The sequence below is a fragment of the Gastrolobium bilobum genome, unplaced genomic scaffold (assembly GCF_033153095.1).
Source record: "Gastrolobium bilobum isolate Gb01-03AN ecotype WA unplaced genomic scaffold, APGP_CSIRO_Gbil_v1 utg23985, whole genome shotgun sequence".
In the NCBI taxonomy this organism is placed as follows: domain Eukaryota; kingdom Viridiplantae; phylum Streptophyta; class Magnoliopsida; order Fabales; family Fabaceae; genus Gastrolobium; species Gastrolobium bilobum.
This window is the reverse complement of record NW_026900108.1, coordinates 11,666-28,551: the sequence shown is the minus strand read 5'-3', so window position 1 is coordinate 28,551 and position 16,886 is coordinate 11,666. Positions and strand designations below refer to the sequence as shown.

Below are 16,886 nucleotides of genomic sequence, written 5' to 3'. Positions count from 1 at the left end.
CCAATAAACTAAATCATTCAAAATCATATTATCTAAAAAAAGCAGCAAAATAATAATAATAAGAATAATAATACATCCATTTTTTTCAACTATTACATATGAAAAATGAACAGGGCCAGCAATCAGGAATCAAAAAACGTTAAATCGTCTGCAAATAAATCAGAGTTAACATTACACAAAAATATATCAATAATAGCATAAGAGAGACCACCGAGAGACCTTCAACAAGAGAGAAAGGTGAAATGCTCGGAGCTAGATGACAAAAATCGAAAGGAAAAACGATGGTGAAATATTTGGAGATGGCTTTGATGAAGAGAATGACGAAGTTGGAGAATGGTTGCTTGATGGTTTGAGTGGGATGGGCGTGACGATGAGAGTGAAAATTAGTTTAGTATAAAAAATAAAAATAAAAAAGTTAGTAGACCAACCTGACGATCTTTAAGGTGAGACTTTTGAATTGAAGCATGATACATTTTTAGTAAATAAACTATTATACAAGTCTAAGTTTAGATCCAATAACTAAAACACACAGACCAGACCAGGACTATACAAGCCGGGTCATAGGCTCCCGAAAGGCCCTTGGCTCCTTTAACACCCATATGTAGTACATAGTTATAATATTAAAGCGGTTTTTTTCTCTATTCTTATATTGTCGATTGACATAGAGGAGAGAGAAAAATAATTTTACCATTATAACTTTGTACTAACTTTAGTACAGAGTTATTTTTTTTCAGGAGATAATTCTCTTATGCAATATGAAAAAAATTATATTCTAATAATAATATTTTATTTTTATAACAGAGGAATATATATAATAATAATATGATAAGAAGGGTATGTGTCAATTATTCATTTTGTAATAACGAGTGTACTTTTTGGGAAATGAGAAATGTTTCTTCAATATCTGAAATTATATAACAACGTGCATGTATCGATTTCGATAATAAGTTTTTCAAAGAAAAAAAATATTGTGAATCCTGACACACCGAAGACAGATTATGATGCTAATTAATTACATAGGAAAAAATATTAAAAGCAAAAGCATTTAATAAGGAGGGCATATATAAAATCATTCATGCTATAATAAGAAGTGTATGATAAGGATTCTGTAGTTATCCACTATAATCTCTTGGAAATAAGCGCACTCAAGATTTTAGTCGATTTAGCATGTGGACAAGCATTAAAAAAATGTACACCTAAGACAGACCCTGCTTCTCTAATTGCTAGCAATTTTTACCATCAACAATTATGTTAATGGTTTCTTCTCTCGTATATCAACTTCAATTAGATGTGGTCTTAATTTCCTTATACCTGTCAAGATATGAAATATATTTTGCTAGAATATTAAACAAAGGAACGAGGACTGCACGTTCGAATGTGCCTGGGCAAATATCTCAAACCTATTATATAGCCGCAGAATCTTTGTGATATTGCTGGTAAAGTCTTATAAACGTTGCATTATTGTGGTTCATCACAAGAGAAACCTCTGGTAAAGGAGACATTTTTTTTACTAAGTAAATACAATTACTAGGAAAATGAGTTTGGTAAGAAAATTAAAAAAAATTATTTGGTTGGTGAAAATTTTACCGAAAAAATTGAGTTAGAAGAGGTAGTATTGTTATCATCACTTTTTTCTCACTTGCTCAGCTATATATGCAAATACTATGTTCAAGTTGGAAAACTTCAACAGTGCATTTTGTGCATTTTTGCACTTGATTCTCAATTGCTAGGCAAAAGAGATTGGTGGGCAAATTTTTATAAACCCTCTACCAAACAAAGACATCAATTCCCAAACTCAAATAGATGGGCATCTCCACCAAAAACTTCAACCAAACACTACCTTTAAGAGTTCTCATTCTATATACTGACATTATCTTGAGGAAACTTGTTAGAAATTTTCTCGACAAATGAAACAAACAAAGCTAAATCCTATCTGGAAACAATGATAAACATGTATCAACTTGTCAAAAATGAAGATAATATATTTCTTTTTTCTTTTAAATGTGAGTTCCTCTTATAGTACGTGGTATTCTTAACTCCCGACCACAATTTTCAGTGTACTAATCGGATATATTAGTTTCAATACAACTTCGTGGAACGTGGTTGATGTCACTTTGTATTATATTGTCGGCAAACATGAAAAATAATCATATTAGAAAAGAAAGAAGAAAAAAATGGTGCATAATTAAAATTTCATGAATGTTATAGTTTGACATGAATTTGATTTAGTATATAAGTTTAAGGTAGTTTCCAAAACAGATTTTCTCACTGTATATTATTGGTTAATTTAAATCAAGTAGGTTTCACCAATTTTTAAAAATTACACAAATAAAACATGTCATTCCTATTACTTCCATTATTTACCTCAACTTGTTATGTAAAATTTACTTGTTATCAAAGAATTAATATTCAGAAAACTGTACCATATTTTAGGTTTTACTTTGGAATTTATTATTTTTAAAAGAAATTGTTTGAATAATTATTCTTAAAGTGTATAATTACAACTAAATAATATGATAACGGTTAAAAAAACATAGGATAACAAAAAATATGATGGCATAAACATTTTCAAAATAATTTTTTTAAAAAAAAGTATTTTTTATATTGTTGTATTGACGTAAAATGTCCAATTTCATGAATGCAATTGTTCATTTTTCAACACCATGTTTTCCAATTGGTTGGTGATCTGGATAAAATATAATAGGCTCACTAAAGGCTAAAATCCAAAATGTTAAGGCCCAAAACATAGGGCTCGAACAGAGCGCGATATCTCCATCGCGCATAACGAATCGGGGGACGCGATGGCTTCATCGCGCCCAGACTGCCTTTAAACATGACTTCAGAACTAAGGAATAAATCAAATAAAGCACGGATAAGAAGCCACCGCGTCACGGAACCAATACGTAAAGGACAACTCCAACTTGCCACCACTCTACCAAGATAGCTCGACATAATAGAGATAAGGGCAGAAAGACACTAGCTGAACCTGCAGCCCATAAACAGCCAATCAGAAGGCATATCGCCTACCAAAGGCGGCATTAGATTCACTATATAAACAAAAGGTATATATCAGGTATGACAATCTAATTCAGTAAGAATACCACTCAAACCTAGCTCTGATACTGACTTGAGCGTCAGAGTGTATAATAACCCTTACTAGTAATTGTAGATTTAATATCGAAGAATAATTAGAAGTAAAAGAAATAAAGTTACCTTTGGTGAAAAAGGAGTTAAAATGACAGTTAAGGAGTAAAAATGCAGGTAAATAAAGTTACCCGAAAGTAAAAATTATAAATATTACCATAAAAATATTCTGGACCAGTGTGCAAAATTTGGTATGGAATGGAGGTGTGTAGATAAATAAACATTTACTCAGTTGAATTTAACACTACCTATATAAGTGAAATTTCAAAAAAAAAAAAAGGATACAACCCCGTCTTCTTCTTCCTCTCGGACAGAACCGTGGCCTTGGTGTGCTTCCAGGGCTAGGAATTCATTTCTTCTACAAGCTATTTCCACACAATGTGCATTTCATAAAAATTGTAGTGCAACCTCTTGTGATAAAAACTCAAGCCTCCTTTCTCTTTGGGAAGCATTGAATCAAGAGATCTCCTCTCCTTTCCATTTTTGTGTATTGTTCATGGCTGAAGAAAAAAATGATGTTTTGCTATGATTTAAGCTTGAAGATTAACATTTGGTTGGTGTAGGACTTATCCAAGGTAAGAAACTCCATTTGTAATTGTTGAATCCTTGAATTTAAGCTTTAGGTTTTTATGAAAATATTGTTGGAATTTTGTATGTTGAAGAGTATGAATGGTAGTATGTTTTGATGATGAAATATCTATATTGATGTTTGTGGGTTGATTAAATCAATTAGAAGTCAAGAAAGCATAGAAAAATTGCATGAGTTTCCTAACCTATTGTCGGCCATGAAGAGAAAAGCACGCTTGAAATGTGTTCAATGTTGTTTCAATGATGCTTATGAATCCTTAGATAGGTTGGTGTTGAATGGATTAATTAGTTAAACTTGGAAGAACCCTTTTGTACCATTTTCAGCCATGTAGGAAAAAAAAGCATGTTGAAAGGTTGTTAGCATTGCTTTAATAATGGGTAGTGTATATTGATTGATGTAATGTACCATGGATGCAAGTATAAACAATGGAAAACATAAAATCCCATAGACTCCCTATAGGTGCATTTTCGGCCCTTTGAAGCAAAAAAAAAATCACTTGAGAATGTGTTTGATCATGGTTTAGGGATAGTATTTTGCCACATTTTATTATAATAAAATGTGTTGTATTTCAATGTATTAATTGATGAGTTAAGAAGTGAAATGGCTTGAGAAATTGTGAAAAATACCGTGATTCCCTAAGGGTATGTCCGCGACTTTTTGAAGTAAAATGGCATGACTTATATAGAAAATTCTCAAGTGGATACTTGATTAAATTAAAGAACACTAACGATTATAAATTGGTCTAGACTTGTGTAATGGCATAGGATTGACAAAAACGTAAAGAAATGAAAATAAGCGATAAAATGTATGCCTTATGTAAGGATCATGACATAGTATCATTTTATTGATTTTGTTGTGCATTCTTCTCTAGGTGTGCCTAGGGATTGAAAAGGAGTGGAATCTTGTCAAAGCGATATAAGTAACTTGTGCAACAAGTAAGCGTATTGGTAAAGCTTCAAGAGGTAAGCTCTATTTTTAAGGAGTCTTTTTCTGCTTGAGTGCTCCACCATGGTTAGTGAACTATGGTTGGACTGTAACTGTATGACTGTTGTTTAGATGCTTTGTATAGATGCATTCATATAGAGTTATTTGATAACATGATATGACTTGTTCTGATATGATTTCTGTATTGATGGTGTGGTACACTGATGTCTTCTTGGGGTTTCCCCTGAGATTGACGATGTACACCTCTGACATGTTCTGGTTCCACTTGGGGTCCTCCCATGGGAACACGTGCGTTGATTTTCGCTTGGGGTCCTCCCTTGGGAATGACGGCGCACACCTCTGATATGATATGATATGGATATATGCTTTGTTCTATTGGAATCACGTGCGTTGATTTTTGCTTGGGGTCCTCCCTTGGGAATGACGGCGCACGCCTCTGATATGATATGATATGAAATATGCTTTGTTCTGTTATGATATCTGTTATAAATGCATTTGTATACTCTATATCTGACTTTCATGCAGGAGTGAGCCAGGGGTATGGAGAATTCTCTATAAACCTGCAGCTTATTGAGATTTGTAATCTCACCCCTCTTTGGGGACATATTTTCAGGTGCCCAGATTCCCGGTGAGTCCTCACTAGGCAGGGACGCGACCTGTGGCTGAGTCATTGGGACGGATCAACCTTTTGAGTAGCTGTAGGCTACTAACCTTTTGGAGTGCATTTATGTCATTTTGTATTTCCGCATTTGATGGATCATGATATTGATCCTTTATTTTGTATATGGCATGTATATGTTTTGTACAGTTTAACGTATGTACATTTGGGTATTCAGGCACGTTAGATGATGATGTATTATTCAGTTTACGATTTCGTGTTGGATTGCATGCTGATTAGGTATAGTGGCACGAAGCCATATTATGCATGCGTCCATGGATGGGTATCTGATTATATTTGCATGACTGGTACTTCTGGATTGATGTGCTGTATAAACTGTTTATCAGGAAATGCTTTTGAGGGGGATTGGAAAATCCCCAGTTGTCCGATTTATAGAGGAAACTCTGCCCGATTTTCGTTTACGCCGAGTAAGAATTAAAGTAGAAAAAGAAAAAGTTAGCTCGTATTTTCGTAAGTTAAGTTTTTCGCTGTTTCTGTTTATATCATATGCATGTTAATTGAACCAGCTCGAGACGGGGATGTTATAGAGTGTCATTGCAGGTACCCACCCCAATTGGAGTCATCGCGCCACAAAAGAAGAATCATACCAATCTTTCCATCAACAGCCATCAACCACCTAAGAAGAAGATAGCCCACTCAAAGTCTTCTCTCATCAACCGTGTATGGTTAGGCCCGATTCATATTGACCAACCCATATTGTATTGGTCTGATCACTTGGTAAGAAAAAATCCAAACCAAGTTTATTCTTCATCGGGTAGCTAAAATATGTAAGCGGCCTAACTCGGGATGAAAACATCATGCATTTAAATTCAAATTATCATAATCATAACCACATATCAGTTTATCAGTTTCGTTTATATTATTTGTTGGTAAAGGTAAATAACGAGTTTCAAATGAGGCATTTTAAAATAATATGAATGAAAAATTCTTAAAGGATGAAATTTGATTTAAAAGTATAGTGGGAAACTGGTACATAATAATTCCTCAGTCATGACTCATGTTTATCTTTGCACTTCTGTTGGAGTCAAAGCATTTGTGGTTTCTACCTTTGCAGTTTATCTTCCATTGACAAATATGTTGCTTTCAGTGTTACTTAGGGGAATGTCAATGAGATTTCAAAGGATTTTATGAATTGTTTTTGAACAAAAAAAATTCATTGATATTTAATTAGGATTTTAAAGAATTGAAAAAAAATCACGTAATATTTAATTAGGATTTTAAAATATTATTTTAGAGTTCATTCAAATTAGGTGGTATTCAATCATCATTTAAACAAAGAAAAAACAATCTTGTGGTATTAAAAAATGTGACGATTTTACTGTATCTTCTATTGATATGGATTTTATGAGACTTTGTAGTAAGAAATATAAAATGGATGCTGATATGCGTCTAGCATATGATGCTTTCTAAGTTAAAAGAAGCAAGGAATTGATCAAAAATGTGTAAAAATAAATCATAAATGCAAGAAATATTGATTATTCCTTCTCAATTATTCTCTCACTCAATTTATGCATTTTAATAGCAGGAAACACCAAAAATGAAGTGAAGGAGAGAAGTTCAAGTTTTCCAGCTGGCGCAATTTGCGCTGAGCGTGGCGCAAATCGCGCCATTTCAACTTGAAGATTCTGTAACTTGGCGCAAATTGTGCGGGAAGTGGCGCGTTTTGCGCGAGGTGGCGGAACTTGGCGCAAATCGCACCATTTGACAGCTTCAGCTCTGTTTTTGCATGCAAATTGCGCGGGAGCTGGTGCAAAGTGCGCGGGCGATACTTTTTAATTTTAATCTGATGCGAATTACTAAAAAAGGAGGCCCATTTTGAGAGCAATGGAAAGTAGGTTTTCCTAAAACCTAATAAAAGGATTAGAAACATAAGAGAAGGCACTTTTGACAACAAGGAATCAAAAAGAGAGCGAGAATTCTTAGGAGCTTTTTGGCGTTTCAGAGATTCGAGTGATCTAGATTAAAGGTCTTCATCATCTTTCTTTTCTTAGATTCTGAATTTTAATTTCTTTTATGTTGATTTTGTTAGACATGAATATGTCTGGCTAGTTTTATTATTGTGGTAAGGGTCACAACCCTTGATGTGAACTCCTTGTAGTTTGGTTAATCTTTATATTTAATTATTCCAATTGCATTTATATTATCTTGTTCTTCATCTCATATTTCTTCTAGAATCATCACTCTATTAGGATTGCGAGGGTTAGGGTTTTCAATAGAAATATTAGAACTCTAATTCCTGACAAGAGGTAAGATAACTATTCATGTATGCACTAGGGATAGGCTACATGAACCGCAAACGTGAAAGATTCACTGATTAAAAGGCTTAACTTGAAAAGAAATTTCTAAGGGATTAGGATTCTAATAGAGTTATAAAGGTTAACATCATTAAGGAATTAGGGCTTAACCAATCAAATAAAAGATAGTGAATCGTTTGATCAATTGCATAATTAAATGTAAACGTTAATCCAAGTTATAAGGTGGGGATCATAAATGTGTTTGTCGTCTCTTTACCGCAATATTTTCTCAAATATTTAGTCAATCTTTATTCCGTTGTTCTTAAATTTCTTTAAGAACTTTTAAATCATTTACAATTTCTTGAATTGTTCTCGTTATTTCACAAATCACAATTGTCTTTAAACTATTTTTATTAATCCAACAAGAGAGGAATAGTTATAATAAATTCGGTGCCTCAATCCTCGCGGAGATGATACTCTACTAATCATTTTATTACTTGGTACGATCAGTACACTTGCCGATTTCGCAACAGATGCCTCTCTCACAATCTCACCCTAACCCTTAGTATTTCTTGATATTTCTCTATTGCAGTATTTTTTTTTCTTTGCCAGGTTGACCTGCTCGAAATCGGGTTTCGTCATGGGAGCTTCGTCAAAGCTCAAAAATAACAAATTTTCGAGCGATTTTTAATCACAAAACAACCAAGAATCATCAACCCAACAATAGTATAATCTAATCTGAGGAACCAATACAAAATATAAAGATTCAAGAATTTTGATGATAACAAACAAAGCATGGAAAGAAGACTTCAAGTATAACAATCAAATAGAAAGAATCAACCAACATTCATGAAGTCCATCAAGACTCAAGCTTCAAGAGAAGAATTATGTAAGTCCAAAGAGTCCTCAAGTAACATATTTTAGGACTTAGAATTAATTGTGAAGATAATTGACTTCTTGCATGAATAAGCTCAAAAACATTTCTGCTAAAATACATGCATTAAATCATCATTTGATAACAAAAGAAAAAAAAAAGGATTTCTAGCATCTCACATTTATAAAAATATGTTTTCAATATTTTATCAATTAATTGAACTTGTTTAAAAAGGATTTAAAATAAAGAAAAATGCTTAAGGACGAATTTCTAACTGATTGGGAATTGATTCCATCCTCAATGGGTATTGATTCCCACCTTCTGGAAAAGTTGGGAATCAATTCCCACAGTAAAGGAGTCGATTCCATCCTGTACCAAAGGACGAAAATAACGGCTATAAATAGCTATTTTTGTGAAAATGACTGATAATACTCATGTGAGAGGTCTCTATAAATAAGAATTAATGTTTCATTGATTAGACAACACTTCTTGATCATTATTCTTGATTTATATCATATTATTTGCTTATTCTCCTTAATCTTGATCTTAAACACTCTTTGAGCTTTATTCTTGTGAAAGTGTTAACACTCATAGTTCTTCAACTTGTATAATCTGTACTTTGAGAGTACTTAGCTATTGTTAAACACCTCATCCATTTGATTTCTTGAATAGTTAAGGGCGTAAACCCATTATACTTGAGAGGTTACCAAATTCCTAAGAAAATTTGAAGTAGAAAATTGTAAGGCGTCAAGAGCCAGAAGTCTTGGAAGATTGTAGTAGTTTGTCAAGCACTCTCAAGCTTGATAGCTAGTGAAAAAGATTGATCGAGCAATTTCAATTTGGTTATAGGTCATGGTGGTGGTGACTGAACCAGAATACATCTAGTTTGCAATTTCTCTAACCTTGAACTCCTTACTTTAGTCTTTAACATTTTTAGATTGTTTTTATTTAGTGGCTCGCTTATTTTGTTGATCACACATTTGCTCCTACAAAAATTGTCAAATCATTTACTTGAACTTCAAAATATCAAAGGAGGCATTTTGCGAAAAGATTTTACAAAACTCAATTCACCCCCCTAAGTAGTGAAGCCACTCGTCTAACATAATCCATCTAAAAGCAACATATTTTTGAGCAATTTTTGAAAGCTTTTAAAAGTTTAAAAAATGATTTTTTAAGCTATGGGTCACGATTGTTCTAGGTACAAAAATATGTGATTTTTATATTAAAAAATAAAATAATGGGAAAATAACAGGGGAACAAAAATCCCCCAACCAATTTTCATTTTACATCAATGAAACAAGATCGATTTATAGGAAGATTGAAACTTTCATAATATGAATTATATGTTTTGTAACAATACATTTATGAATGAAACTCCTTCGCTATAGAAAATGATTTCAAACAATTTTTGTGTCGACAAATCGCTAAAAACTTGTTTTGCAGAAGTCTCAAAGCAATTTAAGGTTTCAATATGTCGACTGAAAATAAATTAAGAATTTTTCTAAACTTTCATGTAATAAAAACCAGAAATTTAGATTTGAAATTTTCATAGAATAGTCAATGAAAACATGTATGTGGTTAGAAAACTCTCATCATGTAAAACAAAAACCCAACGTTTCCAAGATCCATCGCAAAAAATTCCAAACAAAATTTTATCATGAACTTTAGATTCTATATGCAAATTTCGAATTATTTCCAAATGATGAAGATAATTTTCATCCCGTTGGTCAAATCCAACAACAGGAATGAAAAAATGCTAATGCATAGATAATTGGTATAAATATATGAAAAACTGCTACTTAATAATACATCAAATTACTAACTGTAAAAACTATATTAGATTTTATATTTTTATTAATATCACTATATTTTTTTGTTATTTTTTATTGACTCTTATAATTTTAAATATTTGTTAAAAATTTATATAATTTTTTAAAATTTTATAAATTCATATTGTCCTTTTAAATTTTATGAATTCAATTAAAATTCTTTAAAATCTAATCTTATAAAATCTTTAAAATCACTACAATTCTAAATAATTTTTTAAAATCTATAATTTTTTTTATCTTAAAATAGTATTTTAAAATCCTAATCAAATTCACCTCCTTCTACTATACATAAGTGATCAATATCAGTCTAAACAATAATCTCTCTAAGTTCATTAGCGTAACGCATGCATAAGAAACAACAATCTACTATGAACTGTTTTAATTTTCCCTGTGTGCAACTAGAACTCATTGAACCCACTACCGTTTAGGTTCCAGAGAAACCATAAAACATATAGATCAACCATAAATCAATAACTTGAAATTCACACTCTCAAAGGCAAAATACTAAAAAGAAGATAAAAATTAAGGGAAGCAGCATGAACCAAACACAAGTCTAAAACTTTATGATACAATTGGTAAAAGCAGGTCAACAGGGTATCTGAGAGGTGAACCACTCCATAACGTGCAGTGGAGCCTTGATCAATTCCAACGCAAGTTCCACTATTACCGTCACGCACAAGCAGCAGGGGCATATGCATGTCAGCAACAACCTGCAAATATTTTGAAAGCAAAGTTTTAATTTTTTTGATATTTTCATTCAATCGGATCCATACCCATATCAACCCAGAACATCAAAGTCCAAATTACATGGTAATTTTACAAATTGAAGATGCCACAAAAAATTGATCAAAGTGAAACACTTATGGGAAGAGAGAGTGTGTGTGATGAGTATCTTACCCAACGATCCAGACAATAAGGCCAACGATAGAGAGGAGGAGGGAGAGAAAAGCGAAGGGAAGACCCAAGAGAAAACCCAAGGGCCTGCAATCACCATCTGAATTGCACATATCTACGAATTTGTAGCTATCTCTTCTATGTTTTTTCTTCCTTCCTTTTTTGTCTGAGAAAGAAGATGATGGAGTGGGTGTAAGTTGATGATCTTTGTTCTGCTTCTTTTGATATTAGGAAGGGAAGAGGGACACGTTTTCTGGCTTTAATTAAGCCAAAGAAACTAGGGCATCAGATGAAGTTAGTAGCACAAGTTTTCCAGAAAAAGAAAGTGGTAATTTTCCCGGAATCTGCTATTTATGAAATAAAGCATGTGATGTCTCTGGAAGTTTAAGTCGTTTCTGGAAGCAAATAATACGAATGTTAAATTTATTGTAAAAATAACATTTTTCTAATAAAATACAATACTGATATCGATATTATAATTATCTATAAGAGTGATATTATAAAGATAACAAAGGTTTAAAGATATATGAGTCGTACACGACATTCTTCCTGTCGTTTACGCTTATCTTCAACAGTGGACACGTGGTCAACTGGATTTTAGATTTGCATTAGCACTTGCAGTCAAACAATGTTGCTAGTGAAAGAATTGCATCACCAAATCTATGTATGAAACCCTATCACTTCTGGGTGTCTTTGTACTGATCAGTGTGTGATTGCGAGCATTAGTAACAGTTAAAAGTTATTATTACTGTTTGTTGTATTACTGGATACAAGCTTAAAATTCAAGTCAAGTATGTCAGTGGCCAATTTTTAAATGAGTTTATTAAAAGTTCTTATATATACATGTAAAACCTTGATTTTTCTTTCATTTTCACCATTCTTTCCCCTCATCCCTTCCCTTTCCTTTTCCCCCTAACTCCCAAACACACCCTCAAAATATATGATACTCTTGATTGTTTGCTGTTGAGGAAGTGAGTTCCAATATCAACTAATCTGTTGAAAATAGAAATTGCTCATTATATCGTGCCAAGATTATTCAGGCGGCCTGGTCAAACTTGAATTCTCACTTTCCATAGCAATGATGGAAGTAAGCCTCTCATAAACCTGTAACAGCAAGTTCATATGCATCAATATTAAACCAAAAGAACAGTTAAAAATAATTACAGGAATGGCCAAGATGATTGTCAGTTGTCACTTACTGCAGAGAGCTGGTTTTTATTGCCATCTTCGTTTTTCTGGTCCTGATTGCTTGTAGATGATGCATCATACCTAGACAGGAGAATACGAGGCAACAAAAATGTTAGATTCACATGGAAGAAGTAATATGGAATTTTTTAACTATCTTGTACGCAATATAAGCCTAAAATATTGTAGGTACAGGCAAGAAAACCAACTGCAATGTACAGTTTCTTACCAATGACGGGGAATGCCAGCTTCCTCTCGAGCCTTATAATTGAAGGGACCCTTTAGTTCTACATTGTATTCCTTTAGCAAGTCTGCATGGTTACATAAAAAATTTATGTTGAAGGTAGCATTCCTACAGTATGGGTTTAAGTGAGCAGATAAGCTGATATTAAACAGGCTTCCCAACCTTTAAAAGTGGAGTCTGGGGCACAATCCATTTTTTGACAGACAGAAGCAAACCAGTAGACACCAACTGCTACATGTGCAACTTCCTCATCAGCAATTCTAGCCACAATTTTAGATGTTCTATTATCTCCAAAGCCAACTAATTTTTGCACCAGGCGTGGCCCAGCATCAAGTCCTCTAGCCTCCTATGAGTGAAATAACGATATACATTTAGAACATCAGGATCACAGAATTCAAAGCTTATCTATCTCTGTAACTGGGAAAGCATTTCCAGGCATTTTGCAGAAAACTTTCCACCCTTCCAACAAAGGCAATAGCTCGTGAAAAGTTATATTCAAAGTCAATGGGCAAAAAAATTGACTCAAAAAATGGCTGTGGACTCATGTCAATTAATAACTTTAAACAAGAAGTTGATCATGTTGGAAATCGACAATCACACAAATCGAAAAACAAAAGAGAGAGAAAGGGAACAGAGAAATCGACACAGTGATTTACCCTAGTTCACCCAATGTAAGTTACGTCTAGCTTATCTGTACTATATTCACCTCACCTCCTCTCGTTACAAGTCACTCGATTTACAAGGGAATATAAATAGGATTTAGAAAACCCTAACAACCAGTGTTTTAAAACCCCACCCCGCCCCTCGGGTTGACCCGGGTCAAACATGACCCCTCCCCTCTGAGGGTTGGGGTCACAAGTTGGACCCTTTATGCACATCGACCCCTTCGACTAGAGGTGGCAAAGTGGGCGGCCCGCCTCGCCCTGCCCCACCCCGCCATCAACTCGCCAAAAAATGAATCAGCCCGCCCCGCCCCGTTTGGCGGGATGGGCGGGTTGGCCTGCCAGCTCGAGCCTATTTTACACTGACCCGCCTCGGCCCGCCATCAACCCGCCAAAAAATGAACCCGCCCCGCCCCGCCCCGCCCCGCCCCGCTTTTGAGATGGATTGCAAAACTCAGCCCGCCCCGTTTGGCGGGTTGGCCCGCCGAGTCGAGCCCGTTTTGCCGGCTCTACCTCCGACCCCCAAAACCCGGCCGGGTTTCAGTGACTCCCGGGTCAGAGGGGTCAAAGGGGTCACTGTATGTTTTTTTTTTTTTTTTTTAAAATTCCATGAAACAACTTTGTTTTATTAAAAAATTAAAATTAAAATACTTGTAAACCTAAATCTAATCGTTCTCTTCTCTCCCCTATATGTCTTCAATCTTCACCTCGCAGACGTGAATCATCTAGAAAAGGTAAGAATTTTATCTATTTAAATGAAATCCTTACGGTCGTCGATGGAAAACAAAAACTCATTCTTACTTCCTTTAAAATTTCCTTTGTCAAAGAGGCAGAACCGGGTCAGCGTATTGATCCAATTAAAACATGAGTTTTGTACTTTGGTATCTTGATACTTAAGTTGTGTAATATTGACTTGTAGTTGTAATTAGTGAATTATGTTAAGTATATTTTGAATCTTTGATGATTGGTGGTTTGTTTTTTAATATTTATATATATATATATATATATATATATATATATAGGGGTAGGATCCTTTGACACAGGTGTCAAATTTAAAGTTTGACACCTCATCTGAGAGCCGTTAGATCAAAAAAGATCAATGATGTCACATGCTTACAAATCAGAGTCGTTGATCTTTTTTGATCTAACGGCTCTCAGATGAGGTGTCAAATTTTAAATTTGACACTGGTGTCAAAGGATCCTACCTTATATATATATATATATATATATATATATATATATATATATATATATATATTTATATTTTTTTAATATATAAAACTGGGTCAGCATAGTGACCCCGTGACCCCCCGGTTGAACCCGTGACTCCATGACCCCTGACCTCGGCCGGGTCGGATTTTTAAACACTGCTAACAACAGCTATTCATGGGCTCAAGCCCAAACCACTAAGAAAAATAAAATTACAATAAGTCAGAAGCCTACAACAGTATCGGGCCTCTACGGGCCCGGGAGCGGCTCCCCCGAAAGCGGGACTTTAGTTGACTTTCTGCTGACCCTGCCAACAAGGGCCCTCGTCAGTATGCGAAGTATGAGCCATACCCAACAGATCAGAAAACCTTAAATAATTAAGTTGAATATAAAAGAGTCCTCTAGAAGTCATCATGACAGTACCCAGACAATTTTTTCAGAAGCTCATAAGCCAGTAGCACTAATACATCACTTTCTACCAGTATATGAAAGTGAAAAAGATTATTTGAAGTCGATTCACAATGATGTCTAAGCCTACAAGCAGCATACAAAGCATAAAATAATGTTCATTACTAAATCAGTCCGAGTCACTCTAGTTGTGAAATATTCTATAATTGATACACATAAAAAAGAAATACAGAATCATGAAAACAGCTGCATTATCATATTTATTAAGCAGTTTTTCATCAAATGGTATCAACCATGACGTGCTGGAAAATATGAGACTTGAAATGGAGACAGAAGGTGGGGGTGGGGATATGTACCTGGACTAGTGGGATAACTGCCAAACGTGCAGCAACATTGTCTGACGATTTCTCACACTCCCTCCATAGCAAATTGTGAGCTGCCATATCTCCATATCTAGTTGGAAATGAGAAGCTGAAAATCAGCATAATTAAACAGTCCTTGCTACAAAAGTAAGTAACAACTACCCTTACTTAAAACCCAGCTCAGCAAGTCTCTGTGAACACCAAGAGAAGTGGCGACTCTCATCATCAGCAACATGAGCAAAGTCAGCAAAGAACCCCTCCCCTAGAATATCACTATAGGGAGAAAACCGAACAACAGTATCCCATGCCAAATCGATTGCATTGAGCTCCACATGTGCCAGATTATGAAGCATATAAGCATTCAGAGGCAAACCCGAGTTTTTGGGAGCAGGAATTTCCTTAGGGGAAACCTGAAAACCAAAGAAAACACCTTCATCATGCACGCATAGTCGAGACAAAGCAAAAACCATGAAGTGAATTAAGCATTCAGAAATCCATAAGCATAGAAACGAGTTACAACTCAAAGGCTATAAATTACCATCAAAGAGACCGAAATGCCAAATCTCCATAACGGTATATATGATTATGACATTGGGTCATTAAATAAACAACATCCACCAAGATTAAAAAAAAAAAAATGCTTGTGGTGATTAGCTTAATCATATGAACAAACACGTGGTAGGCGAAACAGAGAACGAACCAATTCGGGCTTTTCCGGTCGGGCGGGTCGAGGGGGTGGTTCTGCAAGACCAAGAGGGAGGTTGTGGCGGCGCCAAATGGAGTAAGCCATGTGAGAGAGATGGGACTTGGCGAGAGGGTCGCTGGTGGAAAGAACAACAGAACCAAGCTCAGCCAATGAAGAAGCTTGCCCAAATGGGGAGTCACGGAATTTGGGTTCCGGTTCCGGTTCGGGACCATTGGGTCCCCACTTCCGATTCTCGTTGAGAGGACTCTCCCTCCATGCATGGAGACCATGCCATGGCGAAACCTTCAAAACAGAGGAGGAGGAGGAGGAAGAAGAAAAGAAGCACCTTGGCTTGAAATGCAAGAGAGAACAGCGAGAGGAGCTCGAGGGTATTTGTGATACCAGCATAAATTCAACTCTGAGACACTGCATCACTGTTTTTGTGTGTTGTGTATAACTAATGAGTTTTCTGATTATAATGTTGAATTACACATAAATATGATGGGAAATATAAAAATAACGTCGGAGGAATAACACTGTTCGTCACTGCAACAAGGATCCGGCAACTTATCTTGAGGATACGACGCCTTGGTTTGACTTTTTTTAAGCGTGAGACCCACACTTGATTTGTGTGTGCAGGAAAATGGTATTGTCATGTGACATGACAAAAAACGAACCCAAATATTATAAGTTTCACTATATTAAAAAAAGAGAATTTGTTTTTTTTTTAATATGTAACATGATATTTCTATTTCTTATAATTATATTATGTTATAAGATACAAAAACTTATAAAAAAGCTAAAATTAAAATCTAAAATGAAGGCATGTTTGAAAAAATCAAGTAACATCCTCACAACATTAATATTAACAATACCTTCATCCCAAATTAATTGAGATTGATGATAGATGAACCCAAATAAAAGATACGAAAGGGTTAAAAAA

General features: G+C 34.7%; 2 protein-coding genes across 3 annotated transcripts; both read right to left on the bottom strand.

Moving 5' to 3' along the window:
- Positions 1-10,723: 10,723 nt before the first annotated feature.
- On the bottom strand, positions 10,724-11,545 carry LOC133295343 (signaling peptide TAXIMIN 1). Its single transcript, XM_061494160.1, has 2 exons — positions 11,192-11,545; positions 10,724-11,004 (listed from the first exon to the last, which is right to left on the bottom strand). Exons 1-2 carry the CDS (start codon positions 11,299-11,301, stop codon positions 10,881-10,883), a joined length of 234 nt encoding a protein of 77 aa, XP_061350144.1. The 5' UTR covers positions 11,302-11,545; the 3' UTR covers positions 10,724-10,880.
- A 276-nt stretch (positions 11,546-11,821) lies between these two features.
- On the bottom strand, positions 11,822-16,360 carry LOC133295342 (uncharacterized). Of its 2 annotated transcripts, none has more exons than XM_061494158.1 (7): positions 15,959-16,360; positions 15,427-15,668; positions 15,253-15,367; positions 12,780-12,963; positions 12,603-12,684; positions 12,388-12,457; positions 11,822-12,292 (listed from the first exon to the last, which is right to left on the bottom strand). In XM_061494158.1, exons 1-7 carry the CDS (start codon positions 16,349-16,351, stop codon positions 12,221-12,223), a joined length of 1,158 nt encoding a protein of 385 aa, XP_061350142.1. In that variant the 5' UTR covers positions 16,352-16,360; the 3' UTR covers positions 11,822-12,220. The 2 variants fall into 2 exon arrangements, with proteins under 2 accessions (XP_061350142.1, XP_061350143.1); XM_061494159.1 differs by having other exon boundaries at positions 15,253-15,349.
- Between the last annotated feature and the right edge of the window lie 526 nt (positions 16,361-16,886).